At 43.3% G+C, this 13,594-nt stretch overlaps 2 protein-coding genes across 2 annotated transcripts; both read left to right on the top strand.

Annotated features, from left to right (window-relative positions):
* The first annotated feature begins 1,811 nt into the window (after positions 1-1,811).
* On the top strand, positions 1,812-9,142 carry LOC100274060 (uncharacterized). Its single transcript, NM_001148439.1, has 21 exons — positions 1,812-1,963; positions 2,037-2,101; positions 2,202-2,253; positions 2,909-3,043; positions 3,125-3,256; positions 5,014-5,097; positions 5,176-5,274; positions 5,525-5,616; positions 5,775-5,847; positions 5,986-6,138; positions 6,239-6,358; positions 6,443-6,496; positions 7,029-7,112; positions 7,244-7,318; positions 7,410-7,544; positions 7,628-7,753; positions 7,839-7,946; positions 8,079-8,141; positions 8,246-8,320; positions 8,467-8,660; positions 8,752-9,142. The coding sequence occupies exons 1-21, from the start codon at positions 1,895-1,897 to the stop codon at positions 8,876-8,878; spliced, it is 2,115 nt and encodes a 704-aa protein (NP_001141911.1). The 5' UTR covers positions 1,812-1,894; the 3' UTR covers positions 8,879-9,142.
* Positions 9,143-9,911: 769 nt separating this feature from the next.
* LOC100194145 (uncharacterized) lies at positions 9,912-12,634 on the top strand. The gene is made up of 3 exons (NM_001139196.1): positions 9,912-10,262; positions 10,550-10,573; positions 11,657-12,634. Exons 1-3 carry the CDS (start codon positions 10,034-10,036, stop codon positions 11,971-11,973), a joined length of 570 nt encoding a protein of 189 aa, NP_001132668.1. The 5' UTR covers positions 9,912-10,033; the 3' UTR covers positions 11,974-12,634.
* Positions 12,635-13,594: the final 960 nt, after the last annotated feature.

The raw sequence follows: 13,594 nt of genomic DNA on the forward strand, positions 1-13,594 counted from the left end.
CCGGGGCGAGCCAGATGGGACGTTGGTCTTGTTCCCCGTAGCCTGAGCTAGCTAGGGGTAGGGTAATGATGGCCCCCCTGTGACGTGGTCGGTCCGAGCCCGAGGTCGGGCGAGGCGGTGACTCCTCCGAGGTCGAGGCTGAGTCCGAGCCCTGGGGTCGGGCGAGGCGGAGACCGCCTTCCAAGGTCGAGGCTGAGTCCGAGCCTAGGGGTCGGGCGAGGCGGAGACCGTCTTCCGAGGTCGAGGCTGAGTCCGAGCCCAGGGGTCGGGCGAGGCGGAGACCGTCTTCCGAGGTCGAGGTTGAGTTCGAGCCCAGGGGTCGGGCGAGGCGGAGACCGCCTTCCAAGGTCGAGGCTGAGTCCGAGCCTAGGGGTCGGGCGAGGCGGAGACCGTCTTCCGAGGTCGAGGCTGAGTCCGAGCCCAGAGGTCGGGCGAGGCGGAGACCGTCTTCTGAGGTCGAGGTTGAGTCCGAGCCTAGGGGTCGGGCGAGGCGGAGACCGTCTTCCGGAGTCGAGGCTGAGTTCGAGCCCTGGGGTCGGGCGAGGCGGAGACCGTCTTCCAGAGTCGAGGTTGAGTCCGAGCCCTGGGGTCGGGCGAGGCGGAGACCGTCTTCCGGAGTCGAGGTTGAGTCCGAGTCCTGGGGTCGGGCGAGGTGGAGACCGTCTTCCGGAGTCGAGGTTGAGTCCGAGCCCTAGGGTCGGGCGAGGCGGAGCTTCCTATGGCGCCCGAGGCCGGACTTAGTTGTTGTCGGCCTCACTCTGGCGAGTGGCACAGCAGTCGGAGCAGGGCAGGCAGCGCTGTTTTCGTGTCAGGTCAGTCAGTGGAGCGGCGAAGTGACTACGGTCACTGTGGCCTTGTCGACTGAGGAGCGTGCGTCAGGATAAGGTGTCAGACGATCCTTGCATTGAATGCTCCTGTGATACGGTCGGTTGGCGTGACGATCTGGCCAAGGTTGCTTCTCCGCGAAGCCTGCCCGAGCTGGGCCTCGGGCGAGTCGAAGGTGCGTCCATTGTTTGAGGAGACCCTCGGGCGAGGCGTGAATTTGCCTTGGTCTACTGTTCCTGCCCGAGGCTGGGCTCGGGCGAGACGAGATTGTGTCCTTTGAGTGGACGGAGCCTTGACCGGAATCACGTCCATCAGGCCTTTGCAGATTTGTGCTGATGGGGTTACCAGCTGAGATTAGGAGTCTTGGGGGTACCTCTAATTATGGTCACCGACAGGTCCGAATTAAATCCATAGTGAGATTTATTCCCTTGTAACCGAACAAGGCATAACGGTTGTTAGTTGTAGCATCTGGGCTCATATGGCAAAAATCTACTCCCTCCGTTCTAATTTATAATTTGTTTGACTTTTTATCCTAAGTATAACTAGTTCGTCTTTTTTAAAAAAAATCCATAACTATCATTAATTTTTATCGTGATACCGATATACTTTTAAGTATGATTTTGAATATTTTATTTTTCCGTAAATTTTTTAAATAAGACAAGTTGATTAACCTTGGTACAAAAGAGTCAAACCAATTTATAAATTGGGACTGAGAGTATATCTCTTCGGTAAGTGGCGCAGAAATACTGCATTTATATGTCGGTAAGGTAAAATTCTACATTTTTCCATTTAGATGTTTATTTTTTATTGCAAAAATGTGTTTTTAATTGACTGAGAAAAACACAATTTAATATATATAGATATCTAATTAAGGCCTCTTTTCAATGTAAGAATTTTATAAAAAAATTACAAGAATAAGTTTTTTAAGGAAAAGCCAGAATGCAATCTATATTTTGAAGGGCCTAAAAAGTTAATTTTCGGGCTGGCGCAAGCGCGGCCCAGCAACTGCTGCAGCCGTTTCCCCACAGCTGCTGCTTCCTTCTCCTACACTGCCCCGCTCCGCTCTGAGATGGATCCCGCGCCGGCGACCCCGCGCTGGAATCTTGAGCGACCGTACCTTACTGGACGCTTCCACCAGGTATGCCTCTTACCGGATACTGCCAGCATTACTGCCTTAACGCCCCTCTCAAGAACCTCGCACGCTCTGGCAGGAGGCGAAGGCGGCTGCGGCGGCGCAGGGCCTCGGATCCAAGCCGTTCTCGCTTGACTCCTTCAGGTAGGTAATACGGTAGAATTCGTACGGTTTATGCGCAATAATCTGATGATTCTACTGTTCGCGGTGGTTTCTGATGCCTGGAACTGGTTTGAATATGTAGCCGCGGCGCCGGCGCCGGGAGTGTCATCGGATCGTACGCAGTATCAGTGCAGGTAAGCGGGCTGCAGGTCAACCAGTGGAGTTGAGCTTTCAAGTGGATTTTTTAGCCAACTGTCCAACTGGAGCTAGGGTTTATGTTGTGGTTACGGCTTACGGGGATTGAATATGAGGAATTAGCTATGTGTAGGATTTGATGTGTCTGTATTTATTATCGACTTGTGAATTTAAACTGCTGGATCTCAGCTAGGCAAGATTTGAATCTGCTGCTTCTGTGCTGGGGATTCCTGAGTATTAGTTTTGGCATTGTCTGCCTCCCGGAGCTTAGTAAATCATGTTTCATGTCTCCATTTTAGTAGCGTAATCATGTTGAGTTGGGCTTTGCTTCATTTTTCTGGATCAAGCAGTCATTGTGTGGCTCTGCAAATAGTTTGAGAAATGTTGCGAGTATGTGAATTTTGGTTGAGTGTCAATTCTTTTTAGTTTGAATTGCATTTTGAGCCCAATGGTCGGTCATTTGGTGCAGGTTTATAAAATGTTGGTCTAAACATGACATTGTGAAACATCATCACTATATAGGTTCTGCTCTTCCGTGGGCCTCACTATTGGCCTAATTTTGTACTGTCTATATAAACTATGTAGCTTTCGCAGAACAACTACAAAATGTAAGTTTGTGCATGGTTGCTGATATAATTGTAAATTGTAATGCAGGAGCTTTTGGTTATCGATGATTTGCTATCAGCTCTGGTGGGTATTGAGGGACGGTATGTTTCTATTAAGAGAGTTCGTGGAAAGGAGGGCTATGTTGTCTTTCAGATTGATTCTTCTATGGACCTTGCCCTCCAGGTAGACCTTAAATGTAGAGTCCATTAGATCACACATACAATAAAGGATATGGTTGTCACTTTACTGATCTTTCTCTTGCAGGAATTGACTCGCCGGATTTTCCCTTTGTGCGAGGATTATGTGTTGGTAAGCCAGTTTGTGGAGTCCAGGTCACATTTCAAGAATGGTTTGGTCAACCATGCTCTGGCTGCAGCTCTAAGAGCATTCTTACTGGTACAACAACTATCTGTACAAAGAAAAAATGAGGTGTCTATGATCTTGTTAGAGCTATTTTGTGCAGATATTGATGACATATTCTTCTACTATCGGTAGGAGAATGTAGAGTACTTCAACATTTGTGATTTTAAGTTTTCGAGGAGGGCTATGGGCCGAGGACTAGAGGCAGCTTATCTGCCATGCGGCAAGAGTGCCGCAGCGGTTGCTTAGGAGACAAGTTATTTGTTTTGTTAGCCTACAGATAGTTTTTGGTTTGTTAGCCTGGACATAGTTCTGTTGGATTTTTAGCTCACTTTGGAAGGGCAGACCAGGTGGCTGGTGCAATGGTGAGAGCTGTCTCTCTGAGTCACCAGGTTGTGGCTTCGAAGCAGACTCTCCGTATTTGCGGCGGTTTATCACTTCCCCAGACCTCACTCACGTGGGAACCTCCGGCACTGGGTCTGTCTTTTTTTTGTTAGTTCAGTTTGGTAATTTATTCGATTGAAGCCAGCTCTATGTGATAGGCATTAGCAGATGTAAACTGGCAGGCAAGAAGAACCCTAATAGCAGTCAAAGCCTCTAAAGAGTGAGTGTAGGGCTGGGCAAAAAACCTGTAACCCGAAATACCTGAACCCGAACCCGAATTATCTGAAACCCGAATTTTGTTCGGGAATTTCGGGTGGCAACTTGTAAAACCCGAACTTATTTTAGGTAATTCGGGTACCTGAAATACCCGAACTTTCATGTGTCATATACTCATGTCATTGTTAATTATCAATTTGCGCATATGTAATTATGTGTAAATGTGTATAAACTTGTGAACTTGTAATTGTAGATTGTCCATGTTTTTTTACATGCATGTATATCATTATTCAAACTGTGTTTTTAAACTAATTTAATAAGGTGCATGTGTTTTTATGAAGTTGACACAACATTTTGGGTAGTTCGGGAATACCCGAACCTGAAATTCCGGGTAATGTAAAACCCACTGTAATTTTGGGTAACGATTCTCAAAACCCGAAATATAAATTACCCGCCCTGAAAATTTCGGGTAACCCGAGCGACTAGCCAGTTTCCCAGTTCTTTCTGCCATCACAATCAAAACCACAGCCCTGTAGAACTGCAATTTTCTATATGTGATTACAAGCTCTTCTGTTTGCCAAATTGTATCATTGCTGAGATCAGTGTTCTTAAGGCGTCGCCTAGGCGTCGCCTAGGCGACACCTAGGCGTCCAGGCGCTCGGGCAAAACTGGTCGCCTTGCTCGCCATTCCCGCCTAGGCGCTAAGGCGCCTGTCTGGTCCACTTGCTCGCCTAGGCGCCTTAAGAACACTGGCTGAGATTATCCCATTGATAATGCATCGACTTTCTAAAATCACTATCTTTGATGGGGATCGGCCTTCATTCAGAGGATGCAGCAGCATTTTAGCGACGAGCTCTATTGTTGGCTTCTGGCGGGCGCCAGGTCTTTGGGTCAGCTTGGTCTCCCTAGCTCTTTGAGTTAATCGGATCTAATCCGTGTACTCCTCTGTTTCATTTTTTCTTTTTCTTTCTTTTCTTTTGTTTATTTTCCTGTTTTAGCTTGGATGTAAGTCCTGTTTTTCTATCTCTAATATAAAGATGCGCAGCTCTCCTGTGCGTTCAAGAAAAAAATTCATTATATATTGACTTCCAGGGAAGAAGGAAGGTCTATGTTGATACTTTTGTATTGGTGCTTATCTGAAAATTTTGCACTTTGCACAAAATCACCCAAGTTTTACTTAAATATATGATCAGGATTATCAGGCAATGGTTGCTCAACTGGAGCACCAGTTCCGTCTTGGAAGGCTTTCTGTTCAGGGATTATGGTTCTTTTGTCAAGTGAGTTCTCTTTTATTACGTTTGCCTTTTCTTTGATTATTGGTTTTAGCATTAAAAGTTATGTTTTCTCTTTGGCAGAGGATGATGAGTTCACTGAATGCACTGGCAGTTCTAGTGGAGAAGGCTACCTCCAACAATACTAATGGTTCAGCGACACTTAATCTACTTCAAAGCCAGGTACTCCCTCAAATGAGTTTATGCCTCTGAGATTACACACTGTTCCTTCTGCGCCTCCTCCCTCCTCCTGTCTGCTTACTGTAAATATAAGATAAATATAGCAGTCCAGTTTTTAATTTTCTTATAGATAAAACGATTTTCTTCAATTGGATTGGTTTCTTACTTCACATTTTTCTCAGAGCTTAGTTTTCCCGAATTCACATTATACTTATTTAAACATGTAATGCATCTATCATATCCTTCAACTCAGGCAAAGGCGATGGGTGGTGATAGTGCTGTTCGGTCTTTACTGGAGAAGATGACAGAATATGCAAGTGCAGCATACCTCAGGATGCTAGAAAGGTTCATGATTGTCCATAGCTTCTTTCCTTGTTTGTCTTTGCTAGCTTTCACGTTTAAGCTGAAGTCAATACTCAACACACATCCTTTAATTATTGTCATGTCTTGTTTAGAGTCCTAGTGCTCATGCTATTATGTGAATTTGTTTTCGGCCATGTTAGGTGGGTGTATGAGGGAGTTATTGACGATCCTTATGGTGAATTCTTCATTGCTGAAAACAAATCTCTGCAGAAGGTATCTTTTTTCTTCTAAATCTTTGGACTGTCATATCTTACTGTTGTTTGCATCATATTAAGCCTAACATGTCGAGTCTAGCTTTATCTTATTTTAACTAGGTTCTTGGTTTATTTCTTTTCTTTTTGGTTTTGCTAGGAGAGCCTCACTCAAGATTATGATGCCAAATATTGGCAGCAACGTTACAGCCTAAAAGAAGGAATTCCTAGTTTCCTTACGAATGTTGCCGCAACGATTCTAACAACAGGGAAGTATCTTAATGTTATGAGAGAATGTGGGCACAATGTTCAGGTATACATGATTCATTTTTTCTGGAGTCAAATAATTAAATTCCATGTTTGTAGTATGCCTCGATTACTTTAAATCACACTACTTTGGATATTTTATTTAGGTTTCCTTGTCAGACAATTCTAAGCTTATGAGCTTTGGCTCAAACCACCAATATCTTGAATGTATAAAATCTGCATATGATTTTGCAAGTGGTGAATTGTTGACTCTGATGAAAGATAAGGTAATCACTGTTTTATAGTAAACTTGGGGTTACATTTTGTTCATTTATAAGCTAGGTTGCTAATTTATCACATTAAACGTGCAGTATGATCTCATCGGGAAACTCCGATCCCTGAAGCGCTATCTACTCCTTGACCAAGTATGCTGAAAATATGAAGAATATTTACCCTCCATATTTTCTGTTATTATTTCATATGTGTATTTGTGTCTCATGCTTTAGCATAACATGTAGAGACAGTAATAAACTTTAGAAAATAATCTCTATACTCTGGTACATGTCCTATGTTCCAAAGCGTAAAACCTTTTTAGGTTTATTGTCCTAAGTGAAAAGTCTTCAAGTTTGACCAAATCTATAGAAAAATATAGCAGCATTTCCAACATTAAACAAATATACTATAAAGATATTCAATGATGGATTTTATGAAACAAATCCGGTGTTGTTTATGTTAGTGTTACTACAGTTTTGTATAAACTTGGTCAAACTTGAAGAAGTTTGATTTAGGACAAAACCAGAACGCCTTCCATTTTGGACGGAGAAAGTATGAAATTCTGAGTATCTTAGCTGTTTACAATGTCCTTGATAATGAATGCCATGTTTCCTGATTTAATTTTGACCATCCATATTGATTTTCCTTGAGCTACTTATCTTATCTGTTTTATCTAGTTTACAGGGTGACTTTTTGGTCCATTTTATGGATATTGCTCGAGAGGAGCTTACAAAGAAACCAGAAGAAATATCCGCTGAAAAACTTCAGGTTTGTCTCATATGCGTTTTCTGTGTGTTTGTGCCATGACAAAAGCAGATTTTTTTGGTCAACTCTGATTATGAAAAAGCTGCTGCTTCTTTGGTTTTGTTTCTGCTTTCTTTGTCCATTTTATACGGCAGTCTCTGCTTGACATTGCTTTACGGAGTACTGCAGCTGCTTCAGATCCAAGCCATGAGGAATTAATCTGCTGTGTGGTAAATATTATCTGGATCTGGTCATACTATATGGCGTTTTACGGAGTACTGCAGCAAGCTTATCATCTTTGTTTACATCTGCGTTCAACAGGAAAGGAGTTCCCTCCTTAAGAAACTGGCCACTCTGAAGGACTTGGATCCTGCAGATAAGCTTGCTGCAGCAGATGTTGATCGATCAATGCAATTAAGCATCACGGGTTTGGAAACATTCTGCCTTAGCAATAAGGTTTTCTATTTTAATAGTTTGTTTAAAACTTTCCTCATGTTTGTCTTGTGATAGTGAAATGATATACTTGTTGTACCCTGCAGGTCCAGTGGCCGTTATCTCTTGTAATTTCAAGGAAGGCTTTGACAAAATACCAATTGATCTTTCGCCTATTGTTCCACTGCAAGCATGTTAGTCGCCAGCTGTGTGCAGCATGGCAAATACAACAAGTATGAATGAACCCTTTTCCTCCTGCAAAACCAGTTTAACATTTTTGTGTACGCCAACTTTGACTGGATATTAACTCTTGGACAGGCATTCCGGTCTGTCAAGATTCTAGGGACACCAATTCTGCGGTCATCAATTCTTTGTCGTAGCATGCTCAAGTTTGTAAATAGCCTTTTGCATTATCTAACATTTGAGGTAAACCATACATATCAGCATGCTAAACTATTCTTTTGATCATGCTAAACCACAGATAACACCATGCATTGTCTGACGTTTGAGGTAAACCATACATGTTGGGCAAGTTCTAAACTATTCATTTGGTCCCAGGTTCTTGAACCAAATTGGCATCTGATGCATGACCGCCTTCAAACAGCAAGGAGCATAGATGAGGTTTTGCACTTCTTTTTTTCAATTTGGGGTGTTTTTTGCAAAAAAAAAACTGCGATGCTAACCGTGCGGAATGCCTTACCTTTTGATGTTAATACTGCTTGCAGGTTATCCAGATCCATGATTTCTTCCTCCAGAAGTGTCTAAAAGAATGCTTGCTGTTGTCGCCTGAACTCCTTGTGGTGTGTCCTTTTACCCTTTCTCTTAAAACTAAAAGAAAAGAAGATAAAACAGTAACTTTTGGTTGATAGCTTTTTCTTGGTACCATTCAAGATTTTTTTTTGAAAGAATCAATTCTTATCATTGTTCTATTTATTTGCATTCACAGAAAGTCGAGAAGCTGAAAGGTTTATGCCTTCAGTATGCCACTTCCATCCAGATCTTGATGCCATCTATCGATGTCGCTAACTCTGAGAACACATCGAAGTCTAGGAAGTCAAGATCAAGAATCGATAAATCACAGGACAGAGACCAGCAGCTGAAACTAGCATCAGAGAATGTTGTCATGTCAGAGTCGATCCTGTACGTATCCGCTCCTCTATCTACCCTTGAAACGCTGGTATTAAATTAAGTTCCACCCATCTAACATCGCATTGGTCTTGGCTGGCTGCAGGAAATTTGAAGCAGCGTTCAATTCAGAGCTGCAGAGTCTTGCTCCTACGCTGAGTAACAGTTCACAAGCGGAGCCGTACGTGACTCATCTCGCACAGTGCATTCTTGGCGTGCGAATCGGCCAATGAGTTATTTGATGGGCCGTACCCATACCTGCCTGCCTTCATTTGGACTTTTGGCACAATGCCATACTCTATGTGCGCCGCTGCAGTCAAGGTAGGTGCATATCCGTTTCTTGTGAATGCTAATGTGGAGCTACGACGCGTTTAGTGACCCTAGGGTGGTGTCGGGAGCCTTGTTATCTTGAGCTCGAACCTTGCTGTGTGTTTATCAGCTGCGACTCAGCATTTCGTGCTGTTGATATCTGACAATAGCAATGTGTGGTTGTGTTGTGTTGTGTTGTGAGACTCAGATGTAAGCTTTGTGGAGTTCATTTCCACGTGTGTGGGAAAAGTGTTTGGTTTGAATCGAACTGGGCATTGGTATTCCACGAGAGTTGGTTAGCGGCCAGTAATGTAATAGTAAATATCATGCTATTAAGCTAATTTAAGTTGATGAAATCCAAATAAAGCAACTCCAAGAGTCTAGTTATAAATCCTAGCCAATTATAGAGTTTTATGGACGACTCTTTAAAATAGATAACTTCTTCAAGGTGGGGTTAACCAACAGATTCTCTAAATTTAACTTTTCACATCCACTTATTGCACCTGCCGCCACCAGGACTGTCGTCGTGACATGCAGCTGTAGAACACTACCTGTGATGCCGAGCCAGATGAAGAAGCGAGTATGAAAGCCATGGCGCTTTTCATTTTTTTTACCGAGCAAAGGCACTTCACCGAGTCTCTTGGACTTCTCTAAAATCCGGTCCATGCGCGGTAACTTTAAGTTGGGTCCACCTCCACACGAATCAGCACGATAGTGCGTAGTGGCAGGCTGCCAAGCTCAATCAAGGATTCTGGACTCAGCATGCCAGTCTCCTCTCGCGGCCCTGTTGTTTGCCGGAAATCCGCTCGGGGACCCCGCGCGCACTAGCCATTTTTGCGCTCTACCTCCGCACCAACCATCCGCGGTTAGTTCACTTCCCACACTCCCCCACGCCACTGTTTCAGTGTTCCCCTCACCACCCGAGCCCCACCACCAGTCCACCACCACCACCGGCCCGTGCCCCAGCCACAACAAGGCGAAATCAGGGGTGGTCACGCCGAGCGACTACGCGAAGACGCAGTCGGCGGGGGCGAAGATCTCCCAACCCACATTGCGCGCGCGTCTACGCCCGAGGATCGATGGTTGGCGGCGGGGGGCGCCGCGCGGCGCTGGGGCGCTGGTGCCTGGTGATCCTGGCCGTGGCCTCCGCGCTAGGGGTCTCTGGCCCCGCCTTCTACTGGCGCTACAAGAAGGGCTTCTCCTCCTCCTCCCCCTCGTCCACCGCGGCGGCGGTGGCTTCTTCCCCGTCGTGCCCTCCCTGCAGCTGCGACTGCCCGGCGCCCCTTTCCCTCAAGTCCATCGCCCCAGGTGATCTGTCCTGTTCAGACCCTCTTTCCAGATCTTCCTACAGTTCTCGCCTGATCAGTGTCGGTACGCATGTCTACCCATAATTCGTTAGGTAAAACAAAAAATAATAATCTGTATTTTGGTCGGGACTAGGGTCATCAGATGAACGCCATAGCATATGGTACAGCTGACGCATGCATATGGGTAGCAAATAAGCTAGTTTTAGTTGCTGTGTCTAATCGTCTATGATGAAAACTCCCAGTTGCAGCTATGTCCACATTACTGACAGGAATTTGTGTTTATTGCAGGGCTTGCCAACTTCTCAATAACAGGTTTGGGTCCTTCCTTCACAGTTCACACTCCTGTCAATTGAGGCATGGGTTTCCTCATATTTGGATGAGCATAGTGGTTATCTTATGATAGAATGGCAGCAATCGTCATGGATCACTGTGTTCTTTACTTACTAAACTGAACAATTCGTGAAGCTGCCTTCAGTAGTTCAGTCACTATGATGATGCATGGGGTGATTTATAGACCTTATGGAACCTTCTACTTGGGTTATTCTTCACACTACAAAAAATGCACGAGCAAAATAGTTCTTATGAAATGAAAGTAAAATTATGTGTTGAATTCTGAAAATTCACATTCTTAATCATTTAGCCTCAAATTGTCTTATGTGAAAAGAAAAGCTGAACACTAGAATTCTAGCCTATCAAGTATGTTAAGTGCTGCATATCTTTAAGAGTTGGATTTTATAATTAGGTGCGGAACTACAGAGATTTGTCTAATGATGCGATCTACTGAAATACCTACTGTAGGCTTCTTAAAAGCATCCTGTTGTTGAGAAAAAAATATCTTTTTCTTCATCTTGGTTTGCATTTCATAAGTCTTTGGCATCAGGCTATTACCCTAACAATATAGCATAGATGAAAGTTAGTTGTGATTAGACCGTGTCCAGCAGTTCACCCATATGGTCGCCCAAAAAACTATTTTGCACTGTAGACCGCACTGTTCACAAAGTGGAGTTTGAATATAGGTATGGGGATGAGTAAGCTGCTGAAGATAGCCTTAGTATGTGTTGACGTTCATAACATCCAATGAAGCTCAGAGATTGTTCTTCCATCCAACTAGATTTGGCATTTTGGCACTTTTTAGATTTGGACGGTATATTTGCTTCATCAAGGTTGCACAAATCTTCCTCACTATGCTGCACCATTAGTTCTTGTGCTTTTGTATCTCATAGCCACCCAGTTTTCCAGAACAGGAATTGTCGAAATATTTGAATCACCTTATTTGCACTGTTTTCTATGTCTACCTTTTTCTTTCAATGCACACTTTCCTGACCTTATTATTGCTATTATCAAAATATTAGGCTAACTGAACTAAAACTTTAAAGTTTGTGTTGAAATATGCAGATTGTGGGAAAAACAACCCTGAGCTTGCCAAAGAGATGGAGAAGCAATTTGTCGATCTTCTTAATGAGGAACTCAAGCTGCAGCAGGTTGTAGCTGAGGAGCATAGTCACCACATGAACGCCACTCTTGTCGAAGCAAAAAGACAAGCTACTCAATACCAGCGAGAAGCCGAAAAGTGTAATGCAGCTACAGAGACCTGCGAGGAAGCTCGGGAGCAGTCTGAAGTAGCAATTTCAAAGGAGAAGAAACTCACAGCAATGTGGGAACAGCGAGCTCGGCAACTGGGTTGGCATGATTCTCGAGCCACGAGCATGTGACAGCTTTAGTTCTGAATTTTCAGGTGAAATTATTTCTGGTAGCTGCATGGGTTATGCCTTGCAGCCAAACCAACCGGCGACGTTTGTCTATGTAATATCAGTTTCCACGACAACATTGTTAATTTTGAGTCTCAACATTATAGTTCCAGCTTCCTTACAAATGTGACTAGCTTGCTGCCGCCTAGATATCTGAATTTTGTCATAGTACTGTTGAAAGCCATTTTATTAAGGACATGTTTGTTTTTCTCCTAGATTATATAACCTGAATTATGACGAAAGAGTAAGAGGGTAAAATATCACTTTGAAAGCACAAATAAGCTGAACTAAACTACTCAATGCCAGCTTATTTATAGTTCTAAAGTGATATTTTTACCCTTCTACCCTTACACCATAATCCAACTTATATAATCTAGAAGGGAAACAACAGATCTAAGTGCTGATTTGGTGACAAAAGAATCACTGGGGATGGAAGAGGGTTAAAGGAGAAATAAACTAATTTTCCTCTCAATCCCATCTAATTCTCCCGTGATCTCTGGTCACTAAAACAGCCCTAAGTGTTGTGGTTGTGGTTTAATGCCGAATTGTTGGAGAAACTTAATTCAAATCTGGATACAGGATGTACAGAGTCTTGATCTATAGCATCAATCTGGCGGTACAGCTTACTTGTTGGGTGACGGAAGTACCTTCGGAATATAATTGTTGTATGTGTTGACATATTGATATATTCTTGTGGGTCGAAGGCCTATTTGTTATTATATAATCCAGCTTAAATAAGTTAAAAGATAAACAAATAACATATATTATTGGATGAAGATACCTAGATTATAATAATCTATGAGCAGATTAATAAGTGCTTATATAATCCATAAGCTAGATTATATAATCTTAAAGAGGAACAAGCCTTATTTGTTTTCCTTTAAAATTATGTAATCTAGATACGTAAATTATGATAATTCATAAATAACAGGGTCTTGTGTCTAGAAAAGAAGGGTCTAGTTAGTCCCAAAATTATTTGAGCATTCTATTTTCATCATTGGTGGTGCCATGGTGGGAGTTGGAACCTGAAGAATTGATCAACACGAAATCTCACAGCAACTTAGGATGGCGTCTTTAGCCAAACTCTAAGACTACGTTCAATGATCCCCGCCAACCTTCCCCTCCCCTTGTTATGGCGGATACAGTTCCACGCGAGCGCGTTCATCGGTCATCCCTACAATTGCTACAGTACTAGCGGTGAGTATAGTACAACGCCAGAAAAAGGGGTAGTGTTGTGCTGCCCCCTTCCTTGATTTCGGTGCACACATGTATTTGATAGTTGAGAAAAAATGGTAATGGATGATGAATAGGTAGGGGAAATAATATTTTATGGATGTGGTGGGGTATAGAGGTTTGATATAGGGGAACCGCTGTAGAGCGTGGAGATATAGGGGGAAAGAGAACGCTGACGTGGCACGTGAGTAGGATATAGGAGGAGAAATTTAGGGGTAACCGCTGAACACAGTCTAAGGCCAACACGGAATTTCGCAGCAACTTAGGATGGCGTCCTTAGTCGAACTCTAACACAATCTTCAATAGATTACACATACTCATATTTAAACTATATTTTACAAACAGTATAATC

Source organism: Zea mays, chromosome 10, assembly GCF_902167145.1.
Source record: "Zea mays cultivar B73 chromosome 10, Zm-B73-REFERENCE-NAM-5.0, whole genome shotgun sequence".
Lineage (NCBI taxonomy): Eukaryota > Viridiplantae > Streptophyta > Magnoliopsida > Poales > Poaceae > Zea > Zea mays.